We start from the raw sequence: 12993 nt of genomic DNA on the forward strand, positions 1-12993 counted from the left end.
AAATGTTTGTCAGACAGGTGCTATAGAGAGGTGAGGTGTATTGTTGGTGAGTGGTAGTCAGGGAATTCATGGAGAAGGTGGAAAGACTGTTGCACCGTGTGCGACCAGTGCTTGGACAAGCCCTGGCTGGGAGTGTTAACCCCCCATCACAGAGGTTGACTAGACATCTTTCTGATGTTAATTGCTGTATTTTGTTTATGAACTGGTACTGATGGGGTGAAATCTTTCCTCAGTATTACTAGGTTTAAAAAATTCTAAATAATAAAGCAATGCTACCCCAAAATACGCAGAATCACAGAACATTATTTACATTTTCTACTCACACAATTTAGTCAAGTCTGTCGCATAATTTGGTCCTCACCTTCCTCATAACCAAGAGGTTTTGAAATTTTTGTCAGGAGGGGGTCCTTACGTTTGAAAATGTTGACAGGGGGGTCTCGGCATCCAAAAGTTTGAAGACCTCTGATCTAGACACAACATACACACAGCTGCAGCGGACTGAAATTCTAGCGCTTTTAATATTGCACTGCATGCATGATTAGAACACTTGGAGAAAATCCTTTTCCAGAGAGAGAGAGCTTTTGCTGATCCTGATGTGATTCACTTCTGCTGATCTTGGAGATATGGGGTTCCCCATTCACGCCTAAGAGACCTTCTATTATTATAAAACCTAGTTCCTAGCTGGGGAGGGTGGTATACAAGGCACTAAAAGACCTGTTTCCACTATCATTATAATATGATTCCTCCCTTTGTGTTTTATGGAATTGTAACAATGCTGATCGTATTATTTTTAATCATATGCCTGCTTATGTACGGAAAAATACTGCATTTTAGTGCACGTTGTTAAAATAAACATTTTAAACTTTTCCGTGTCTCTATTTACTTACGTTGTGGACTGGTATGAGAATAACAAATGAAAGAGTGTTCTTGAATCCAACCATTCCTGAGAGTAACCTAAGTCGCATGTTCTGAGCTAATGAGACACTGATGCTAGTCGGTTAGGGGTTCTAGGTACTGAGATGAGCTTTTTGGTACACCACAATTCACTGAGGTCCTGGGTCTCTGTGCACAGTCTATGTATGAGCAGAATCCCTGCAACAGCATATTTTAGGAAGGCTATCTATAGGGCTGCACACAGATGAACCTCCTGGGGTCAGGTGCAACAATTGTCACTTTCATGCATGTGACATAAGGTGGTGCTTGTGCCAGCATAGGATTGGGAAGGCGGGCAGTCGGGCATTGGACGATGGGCCGGTGCCCAACGGTCACCAGTGGGCCGGTTTTTGTCAACCGGCACACAGAGCCTTATTGTCTCCCCCACGAGGCCACTGTAGGGGTGCGTGTGGTGCGAAAGGGGGGAAGCATCAAGAGCAAGAAGGCTCTGAAGGGGTTGCTTTCAGCAGCGTCGCTAGGCCAATACTGTTCTGTCTGTCCACTGCAGACTTTACCTTGGCCTCCCGTGGGGCTGGCGCAGATGCTCAGAAGCAATGTCCCACTCCTCTGCTGTGGGCCATTATCACCTTGGTTCCCTTGGATCAGCAGCAGCTCTGTGCTTTCCTTCACCCCACCCCCGCGAGACCATCACCCTGAGGTTACAGTTGGCTGGGCTGGGGAGAGTAATTGAATGGCCCTGCTGAGGGCCTGTGTTGGCACCTTGGTTACAGTGTCTTTCAGGCCTTGGTGGTGGTGTTGGGGGGGTTAGAGTGGATGTTTGCATAAACCTCGCTGTGAAGCACCTTTCCCAGGGCAGACAATTTAGGTAATGTAATCTTAGGGTCAGAGCTGCCGAATATGGAACTATGGAAATAGGTTTAAGTCCCAGCCTCACCTCAACATCCTGTGATTCTTGGCAAATGACATTATTGCACAAGGCCTAAAATAAAAATGAATTGATCTTCTGTAATGTAACAGGTGCTCATATAATTACGCCCTTTGGCCGAGTTTACGCCATATAAAACTACAATAAAAAACATAACCTTCTGTTTGCTCATTTTTTAAGAATCTACAAAGGTTGGAAATTAATGGCAGGATTCTTTATTCCGTAATTAAAAAAAGTCTGTTTTCCTTCTTAACATGGCTTTTCTTCTTTTGTTTAGTTTTAACTATTAGTCACGGATCATTAAAGAAGCTTTGCACCACATTTTAAACTGCTTTCACCTTACGTTTACTGTTAAAACTTTAAAGTACATATCAATCAGGGGAGGAAATACCAGTTTTTCTTTATTTTCGTATTGGCAAGGGCAATAAAATACTGGTAATGCTGGTTAAAAAAAAGGGCCAGGTGGCAAACATAGCCATATCAGGAGTTGTGGCCTTTGGGCCACTTTGTTTCACTTTGCCCGCCCCGCCAAAATGTAGTGCCTCTTGTTTTCACCAATGTTTCTGGCTCTATGAGCTTTGAAATACATAATTTATCAAACATTCCTCTAATAATGAGCCTGATGAGACTAGCCAAATGCTGTTTCGTGAACGGGCGTGATCCAGGAATGTGGGCCACTTTCTTAGGAGTGGCCCAATTGTGATCCGAATCCGACCCTGGCTTGTGCACACAACATTCTTACTAGGTAAAGGAGGGGGAGGATGGAAATAGGAGACGGACATGGATACATACCATCTTGATCTCCTTTCTCCGCAGACCGAATCGGCGCTGTACTTTGAGGAGTCTGACTTACTTACTTTAGGTACAATACATCCTACAACTGCTGCACAGGCTGCATGTGTACCAAAGTTCCACACTGTCTTTGGAGGTTAGATGGTAGGTGTTATAATTTAAAAAGAAAGAGGATAGAGCTGCCCTTTAACCAGTGCTTGAAATGGAAAAATAGAAGTGCAGGTACTCTCCCTCTCAAAAAAAAAAAAAGTGCTGATACTCCGTACCGGCCCATTTAAAGCACTGCCTTTAACGATATCAAAGGAAAAGTGTTGTATTCAACACCACCCATTCCGGTACCAGCTACGGTCACATGTTTTATGTACAGCTGATGACACCAGTACCAGCCAACAGCCACTCAGAACTATGCCCCCCCAAAAGACAGGGCAGCCGTCTCTACCCCAGCACATCCATGCTTCTCCGGCAGAAGCCCCTCTGCCCAGCCAGGCGGCCTGAACTCCAAAGTAGGGAATCACTGCAGTCTGACAGAGCCGTCGGTCCTGCCGTTGCCATAAAACACAGGTCTGTATCACTGCAACTTTCAGAAACGGAAGACAGGTTGGCAGGGCCCTTGAGCATGCCTTCCTCATTCCCAGCCCTGTGAGAGTAGGGACAAAGGGCACACAAGAGAGAGAACAAGAGAAGTCTCGACCTCCATTTGAGTGAAAGAGAGAAACAAGGGAAGGGGTATAAGGAGATGAGCTTAGTGAGGGAGGAATGAATCTCCACATGATCAGGACTGCGGGAACACGTCGTTCGCCTCCAAGGAAACACCCTGATGCTGGAGGATGGAAGCCCCTACACGACAACAAGGCCATGTTAGACATGCATGAAGAAGCAGGGGGAAAACATGTAAATAAATGGACTGTGCAAGACAAAGAATTATCAATAAAAGATTGTTTACCCTCTCTCCCAGCTCCCATGATGACACCCCGTTCCCACAAACCCCTTGACACATGGGAGGGTTTGACAGAGGTCCCCATTTTACAACACCGTAAACCTCGTCAGCAGCAGACATGGCTTGTCCTTACCTGCACAGTATGGCTCCCGGCACTGCTGGCGCGCTTCCACCTGCGCCCCTGCATGAAGGCCTCGCCGACCAGCAGAGCCAGCTTTCTTTCCATCTCTGCTTGGAACACGTCTTCTTGAATCTTGTGTTCATGTACGCCAAGAAGAACTAAACGTCCCAAAAAAAAAGGAAATATTCTTTCAGTCAACATTTTGCAAAAGTGAAGTAGAGGGTTTCTGCAAAGCATTTTGTTCATTGGTCCACTTCCTGGCATCAAACGCTCTACATGCACTAGGGGTCTCTCAGGGTCTGATTAGAGGCAATTTAGTTAGCACCAACGGGATGCTTTGTGTGTCTCGTAAACATAAGGCCGAAAGATGAAGATGAGTGGAAAAACAAGGCCTACCAGAGGCAAAGAAGTTACCAGAGGGAATGAAAATAACATAGCATAGACAAGACGTCCACAATCCTTTCTCAGTGACCCTCCCAGCGCTCGCTGAAAACGGAAGGAATCGACGGATCTGCAGACAGCAGCCTGACCTTGGAGAGGACAGAAAGTGCAGAGCCTCTCACTGCGAGGTGAACAAAGAACTAAAACAGCAAGTCTGTGTCAACCTCATGCTTAAAACCACAGGAAGAACCTGAGGAGACGCCTTGCTACAGAAAACAAGTGCGCATTGCCACCTGGTAGAACAGAGCGAAAGCCCTGACGGTGCTGTATCTGGTTAAAGAGTCATCACCACATCACAGCGCAACACACACGAGTAATACACTGGCTACTGCTGGTGATCAGGGGGTTTTCACTGGAGCATGCAACAAAGAAAGGCCTAGCATTACCAAATAGACACAAAAACAAACTAGATCAATCAATCAATCACAGAATTTGTATAGCGCGCTACTCACCCGTAAGGGTCTCAAGGCGCAGAGGGGTGGGGGGGGTCGCTACTGCTCGAACAGCCAGGTCCTGAGTAGTTTCCTGAAGGAGAGGTGATCCTGGGTCAGCCGTAGGTGAGTGGGGAGGGAGTTCCATGTTTTGGCTGCCCGGTAAGAGAAGGATCTTCCTCGACAGTGGATTTCCGAATTCTTGGGACGGAGGCGAGGGCGAGGCTGGCGGATCGGAGATGGCGGGTGGGTGTGTAGAAAGTGAGGCGGCTGTTGAGGTACTTCGGGCCCAGGTCGTGGAGAGCCTTGTGTGCGTAGGTGAGGAGTCTGAACATGATCCTCTTGTTGACGGGGAGCCAGTGCAGGTCTTTCAGGTGGGCGGAGATGTGGCTGTGGCGCAGGATGTCCAGGATGAGTCTTGCTGAGGCGTTCTGGATGCGCTGGAGTCTTTTCTGGAGTTTGGCTGTGGTTCCAGCGTAGAGGGTGTTCCCGTAGTCCGGACGGCTGGTGACGAGGGCCTGGGTGACCGTCTTCCTGGTTTCGGTGGGGATCCATCGGAAGATCTTTCGGAGCATGCGCAGGGTGTTGAAGCAGGATGATGAGACTGCGTTCACTTGCTTGGTCATCATGAGGGAGGAGTCCAGGATGACGCCCAGGTTGCGTGCATGGTACGTTGGTTTGGGTGCGCTGCCCAGGGCAGGCGGCCACCAGGAGTCATCCCAGGCGGAGGGCGATGATCCCAGGATGAGGACTTCCATCTTGTCTGAGTTCAGTTTCAGGCGCCTGTTCTTCATCCACTCGGCGACGTCTTTCATCCCTTCATGCAGGTTGGGTCTGGCGGTGGCGGGGTCGTTGGTGAGGGAGAGGATGTTGAGGTTGTGTTTGCGTGCGATGGCTGCGAGAGGGCTCATGTAGACGTTGAAGAGGGTTGGGCTGAGTGATGATCCTTGTGGAACGCCGCAGATGACTTTGGTGGCCTCGGATCTGAACGGGGGAGGCGGACTCTCTGGGTTCTTCTGGCGAGGAACGAGATGATCCACTCCAGTGGACTCCGATGTTGCTGAGGCGCTGCACTAGGGTACGGTGGCAGACAGTGTCGAACGCTGCAGAGAGGTCCAGGAGGATGAGGGCCGCTGTTTCCCCGTTGTCGAGCAAGGATCTGATGTCATCAGTGGCTGCGATGAGGGCGGTCTCGGTGCTGTGGTTGGCTCGGAAACCGGACTGCGAGGGGTCGAGGGATCCGTTCGTCTTGAGGAAGGCGGCAAGCTGTCTGTTGACTGTCTTCTCGATGACTTTGGCAGGAAAAGGGAGGAGCGAGATGGGGCGATAGGTCTTGAGGACGGTGGGGTCTGCTGTTGGTTTCTTCAGGAGGGCGCTGAGCTCGGCGTGCTTCTAGATCTCCGGGAAGGTGGCAGTGTTGAAGGAGGTGTTGATGATGTCCCGGAGTTGGGGTGCGATGATGGAGTCGGCCTTGTTGAAGACGTGGTGGGGGCAGGGGTCTGTTGGTGATCCAGAGTGGATGGTGTTCATCGTGCGGGTGGTGTCTTCGGTGCTGACCGGGGTCCAGGCGCAGAGGGTGGTAGATGAATAGACATGATGCCACTGTTTAGTTCAGTTTATGAAATACGCTTTCTGTTGTCACGTCTTTGATCTACAGGACATAAATCCAACAGCTAATAAAATGTAGGAATCCTTAATAACCTGAATTTGCTCCATCTAACTATTGCACTTTATCCGTTCTTCATCGCTAAGCTATTCAGCGGCAAGAGACGCCTTACAGAGTGATAGCTGTGCTTTATAAACATCTCTTAAATAAATGAAATACCAAATAACAGCAGCAATTCAATTCATTAAAAAAACTACAACAAAATAAAAAAGATTCTGGGGAGAAGGGAAATCAAATAAAAAGCAAGGCAGGCACGTAAGCACTGTTCTATGCAGTCATCATTTCACTGAGCTAAACAGCCTCTGTGTGTTTTTTCTGTTCGCTTGCTTGGCCAAAAGAGACAGCACTTTAATATGCAAGGCTTTTCCCTGGCGCAGATGTGTGTAAGGGATTCAAAGACACACATTTCACCTGCAGCGCTTCCATGCGCATCTGGTCATTGTGTGTCCTGCTGGACACAGACTAGTGTTTCGCCAGCCACTCCCTCGAGGGCTGGCCCATATACCCACCCCACACAGGTGTCACTAGTTAGGTGACCCTGCCAATAAAGGAGCCCGAGTGCATGTGCTCGTGGCCGTTGCTAGTAAAGATAATTACTGTGTTGGTGTTCGTCATTTCCACAGCATGTGGGCCTAGCGCCCACGATCGAGCAGTAATGAGCAGACCAAACTCAATGCATCTAGTCTTGTACAGCAATCCATGTTCGATTCTAACTAGCAACAACAATGACTACTTTAAAGTAATGTCTCTTGCGTATTTAGGAAGCACTGCCAATGCCAACAGGGCCGGCTTTCAAATGAAAGAGCCTTATTAACCCCTTCAGTGCTAATGACAAGGGTAACTCGTCATGGAGTTTCCATTGATTTAAATGGAAATTACATTGAAGCGGCGCAAGATGCCTAGCATCCAAGTGGTTAAATAATGAACGGTTATCATACATGGATGGACTCTGCCACTCTGCGTACAACTCGTGTCCATTCAGCCACTCTCTGACTTATTCTTGTATTCACTGGCTTACATAACCACAAACTCAACACCATAAGCAAGATAAAAAAAGAAAACATGCTGCCGTCTAACCATGGCAGGCATATGCTTCTATAACAAATAAAATTACACATAGCAGCAGGAGGCTGTCTTGCAATTTTATCATGCATGGCATTGTTCTGTTTTGAAGTTCCAGCTTAGCCGCCACATTTATAACCAAATGGTTGGCATCTTGGAATGGTAAAGCAGTGACACTATGGACAATACCACCCCACGGCAGTGGCCTGGAATGGAGGCTGTGGCCTTGCTGGGTGTGGCACACTGCAGATGAAATAAGCAGCAAGCAAGCAGCCTGTTAGCATATCTGGGAGCCGCATTATGCTCTAAAAATATTGAAAATAAAAAACAGAGGACAGAAATTCGAGGAACAAATGGAAAACTGAAGGAATAGACAGCCAGTCCTGGCACTAAAGCACTCTCATTTTCAGGTGGATCTGAAAAATACTGAAAGTCACATATGGGGCAGGCAACAGTGATTATGTCGGAAGTGGCTGACCCATTGCCCTGTGCTGAAAGTTATCATGGATGCAACCTGAGGTAACCATCCATCCATCCATCCATAAGCACTCTTTGCCCAGAGGAAAGCACAGGTCAATGCCCAGGGGCCTGTTCCCCCTTCAAACTAATCAAAAATAGTGTGACTGCCCCAGCAGGGATCAACTCGCATAGAAAGTGCAGGAAAGAGGACATGGGAGAGTTATGTCCCCTGGCACAGAGCAAAAGCCAAAGCAGATCGCACCATTAGTGAAGTCTGCTTTCATTTGATTTTGCTGTGACGTCAGCGAGCTAGCTGTGTCATTTCCCTCGCATCTGGATTAATTTTTTAGGTCTCGCCTGAGCCAATGCATGCGCTGCTCTGGCGAGACATTTAGTGAGTGGGCTTTAAAAAGCCGACCACAGCTTTTTGTGTGGCATACAGTGTGCGGTTACGCGCACGGTTACGAGCAGAGGTTCCATCTGGCTTTCCTCTCGCTCTCCCAAGCGCGTGTGCCCCTCTCCGCCTCTCTGTTATGCTTGCGCTTAAACTCCTTCCCCCTCCCCGCGACACAGAGCGCGTCTCGCAGCTGGTTCTTCAAAGGCATCGTGCTTTTATTTTGTATGTATATCTTTACACTAGAAATGGACTGGTAATCTTGTTGCTTTCAGCATTCAACAGTGTGTTTTCATTTTCACCTCATTCCCCCTTCCACCCCAGCCAGTTCGCCCTCACATCCAAACATGCTTTATTTATTTCAGCTTTATTTGCTCTTCAACGCCCCTCCCCCACCACAGAGCGTGTCTCGCATGCTGGTCCCTTCGACTCCACTCTGCTGGCCGCCATGTCTGTCCTTCCTCCCTCGGACACGCGGCGCCGTTGCACTTTTCTTTTACAAGTCATCACTGTCGCTGTGTTAATTCAGTTGCATCAAGTAATCTGAACCTGGACTTCAGCTACCAGAATGCATCAGGTGATTAAATTAAAATAAACACACAGCATCACTATGCACTACCGCGGCATCACTCAGCGCCACCACAGCATCATTCAGGGGCACCACCACAGCGTCACTCAGAGGCACCACCACAGCATCACTCAGGGGCACCACCACAGCGTCACTCAGGGGCACCACCACAGCGTCACTCAGGGGCACCACCACAGCGTCACTCAGGGGCACCACCACAGCGTCACTCAGGGGCACCACCACAGCGTCACTCAGGGGCACCACCACAGCGTCACTCAGGGGCACCACCACAGCGTCACTCAGGGGCACCACCACAGCGTCACTCAGGGGCACCACCACAGCGTCACTCAGGGGCACCACCACAGCGCCACTCAGCACCACCACAGCGATTAGCTTTTGTCAGCAAACATCTGCAGGGGTCCTTTCTGAACTCCACAGAGGCTGAGTCCTGCGCGCAAAGAATGAATTGTACTGTTGATTTTAGGTGCTGCCCTGAGAAAAGCTAACTTTTGATGTCGTTTCACGGAAATGGCCTCCCAGGAGAAGTAAGATACTAGAATGGTAATCAGAGGGAGAAGGTCTCAGTTTGCTCTTGGAATACCACTCATTCAGACTTCCCATTATTACAACCCTCTGCTTGAGGGCCTTGTTCTACCCAGGGCTTTGCTCACGGGAGTCATGGAAGCCTAACAGGTTAACTCTTACCAAGGCACCATTTATGCGAGTTTCTGCACCTTGCAGAGTTGAGAGAATCATTTGTTGCTGAAGATGCTACTCACAGACCTCTATCCATGAGATGCTCATAGTGTATTATATGCTCTCATCATTGTCAGGAGTTGAGGAGCTCACATGTTTGGGGTACTAACCGGCAAGCTTGACGAAATCTACAGGAGCGAAATATCTGGGTGATAAATTAAACTGCCTTGCTTCATGGACTGTATGGTCTTTCGGGGCTTTTGGCCTGTGCACGTTTTGGATTTTTGGTGAATCAGAGATATTTTTCAGCAGTTCATCAGGATGGTTCATGTAGTCATTTCAGCTGTTATTGCTTCTGTGGTAATATATGTGGTTGCTGCTACAGTCCATGCTGTGGTTACACCTGCGGTTCTTGGTGTTGTCGTTGTGGCGGATGGTGTTACAACAGTGAAGGCAGGTGTGGTCCCAGTACTGGTACCTCCTGCTACTGTCTGTTGTGGTATCTGTGGTTACTACAGTTGTCCCTCCTGTGACTATACAACTGATGTGGAAGGTGTTGCCACGGCCGTGGTCCTTTTTGTGCTTGCAACTACTACTGCAACTGTTTTTGTTACTGCGGTTGTAGTCGCAGCTATTTTGGCTCTTCTTGCTGCTACTTTTATCCCTACTGTGGCAGAAGCTTTAGTGACTGCCATTGATATGGTGGCAGCTGTGGTTGATGTGACTGATCCCTGTAGTTGTTATAGTGTTGGTTAATAGTATGGTGGCAGCTCTGGTCACCTACAGTGCCCCTGTTTGTCATTACAGCGGTGGTCCCCACTGTGCTAGCAGGTGTTGCTGTTGGGCCCCCTGATTTGCTGCTGTAGTGGTGGTGATTGTACAGTAGTTGCTGCTATTGTCTCTGCCATGGTGGCAGTGACTCCTAGTGTTGTCTCAGGTTTTGTCACTGCTGTTCAGTGAGCAACCTTTAAAAAGATTTTCTCATGGATCCTCAAGTTGCTAAAGTCATTACGTAGGTTTATTAAGTTGTTGGATAATTCCTGCGTTATTTTGCAGTTTTATATACCGCGAACATGACCTAATGGGTAGCTCTATACAAAAGTATAGTTTTTACTGCATGCAAGCAGTTTATATAAGCACAGATTCAATCACATGAGACAGTAGCTCATCACAACAATGAACATTATCATAGTTACATGTTGAAGACTACAGACTGCAAAATAGTCAGGGTTGGAAAGTTCAACCAAAGATCCGTCTCCATTTGTTCCAATTTTGCTTACATGACTTCCTGATAAAAGTCAGGTACCTACTATGGCCAAGCAGGTCTAGCGAAGTTTAGTAGAGATGAAAGTTTGTAAAGCAGAGGCACTGTGCCTCTCCCCAGACCATCCTGATGTAGCCAGCGCGTGTGGCCAGGTATAAGACAACACAAGTGAGGGCCAGGAGAGTCTTCATCCTCCATCCACCCAGGTCCTATTAAATACTGGGTGCCATGTTAAGTTTCCAGGCGGGTCTCGGGACAAGGAAGATGTCGAGCTGCCTGCCACATCAGACAAAAAGGGTTCATTCACCTCACAGGGTTCATCCTTCTCCAGTCTGCAGGAGTGGGCATCCCAAGGGTCCTTTGCATGTTGTGAGTGAATGGCATCATTGTTTAATCCAGTGGTCCTGTATCTGCTCCGTCATATGATCCAGGTGTCTCATTCTCTGCCACATACCCCCTTTGTATTATATCCAAACTCTAAAAGAGCAATGAGGGATTAAGGGGCAGCAGCAAACAGCAGCCTGCGAGGAGCTCTGGACCTTTTTCAGTTTCCCATAACTAAACAAAACTGATAAAACTAAGTCCGACAACAAGATAGCAGGAAGACCATGGCATCGGGTTTCGCCGGATTCTATTTCAGGAATTTTCAAACCTGTTATATGATCCAATGACTTGGATGTTAATTGGGCTATAACTGATTATATAAGGCTTTAATAGCGACATTTGACACTATTGCGCTGCTGAAAACGAGCGACAACACCAAACAAATACCACATGCTCCTTGGTACACTACTGAGCTACGGCAAGCAAAATCTGCTGGCAAAAAACTAGAGAGATTATGTTGAAGGACCAACTATTCAGAGGACAAAGATATTTATAAAGTTTCCTTCTCTAGATATCAGCGAAATATCAAATCTGCTTGAAAGAGTTACATTACTAAGCAAATTGAACAGGCAGGTACTCTTCAAAAGTGCTATTTAAAGTCTTAAACAATGTGTTAATCCCCACTCCATGCACCCAATTAACTGTCGCCTCATAAGAATAGTGAATCCCTTGCAGACTTCGAGGACAAAATATAACAGATATATGATAATTTTTCTATCCTGCAGATGAATGCACTGATAATGCGTGGATTCATTCAGCCATGCCAAGTATCATTTTGGCCTAGCAAAGCATGAACCATTCTCTCTAGAGCAGGTTCAGATGTAATTAGAAAAGGCAGAATACATATCCCCTTTAGACCCATGCCCTCCTAGGATAACTGCCTTACTTACAGCTTGCTCCTTCAGTTCAGGTACTGTTTAATTCAACAGTGGAATCAGGCACTACCACCTTAAAGTGGAAATCTGCACAAGTTCTACCCATTCAAAAGAAAGCCAATATGGGCCCCAAAAATGTACCTATTTACCTTCCTATCTCATTGTTGCCACTTAATGGGAAGCAATTAGAAGGCTTAATTAACAAACAACTGGCAGCCTATCTTGAGGTGAACCACATTCTGAACCCTTCGCAATCAGGGTTTAGATCAGCACTCCTAGCTGCCCTTTACTCAACTCTTTCTTAATGCTGGTGTCCCATCTATGTTAGTGCTGCTGGATTTGTCTGCAGCTGTAAACAGTATCACACTCAAGGCTGTTGCAGTGACAGCAGGAGGTAGGAATTCCTAGGATGGCTCTCAAATGGTTATAAAACTTTTGGAAATAGAACCTAAATCATTGCTCTGAGCTCCTTTAAATCCCACACTATATGAATCGATAAGGGAGTACTGCAGGGCTCATGTTTGAGCCCTACATTGTTCAACATATATGTGGCCCCCCCTTTCGTTTTGAAATAATATATACAGATGACACACAGCTGACCTTTTCTTTCGATAAAGATCTGGCTAAAACAAAAGATCGTTTTGCCAAGGGAATGTTAGCCATTTCAGGGTGGACGACAACTAACTGTGTACAATTTATTGTGCTGTTTAGGAAGGCCGATCAACTCGAGTGGCGACCTCCTGACTGGGCGCAGTTCCAACCCCTAGACAGCCAGTGTAAAATCTTGGTGTAAAAACAGATCAAGCATTATCTATGAAAGAGCAGATCCTGGCGACTACAGATATCTGCTTTCATACTATGCACCTACTGAGGACAGCCTTTGTCTATCCCAATTTCAGCAAGAAGAATGCAAGTCCAAGCTCTAATAATCAGCAGACTGGACTATGATAATACACTACAGGCACCAGCCAATGCGACTCTTACGAACAAATTACAAGTAGTGCAAAAAACGGCAGCCACACTTGTATTCAACCTTCCTTCAGTCTCTGGCTCACTGCTGAAACCATTAGACTGGCTACCAGTC

General features: G+C 47.3%; 1 protein-coding gene across 1 annotated transcript in view; it reads right to left on the minus strand.

Moving 5' to 3' along the window:
* The window catches only part of KIAA1549 (KIAA1549 ortholog), a 938976-nt gene that overhangs the window by 433281 nt on the left and 492702 nt on the right, over positions 1–12993 (minus strand). Inside the window, exon 8 of the mRNA XM_078673003.1 lies at positions 3682–3827. Coding sequence (XP_078529129.1) covers positions 3682–3827 — 146 coding nt within the window. The remainder of the gene's footprint in view (positions 1–3681; positions 3828–12993) is intronic.

This window comes from Lissotriton helveticus, chromosome 1_1 (assembly GCF_964261635.1).
Source record: "Lissotriton helveticus chromosome 1_1, aLisHel1.1, whole genome shotgun sequence".
Classification (NCBI taxonomy): domain Eukaryota; kingdom Metazoa; phylum Chordata; class Amphibia; order Caudata; family Salamandridae; genus Lissotriton; species Lissotriton helveticus.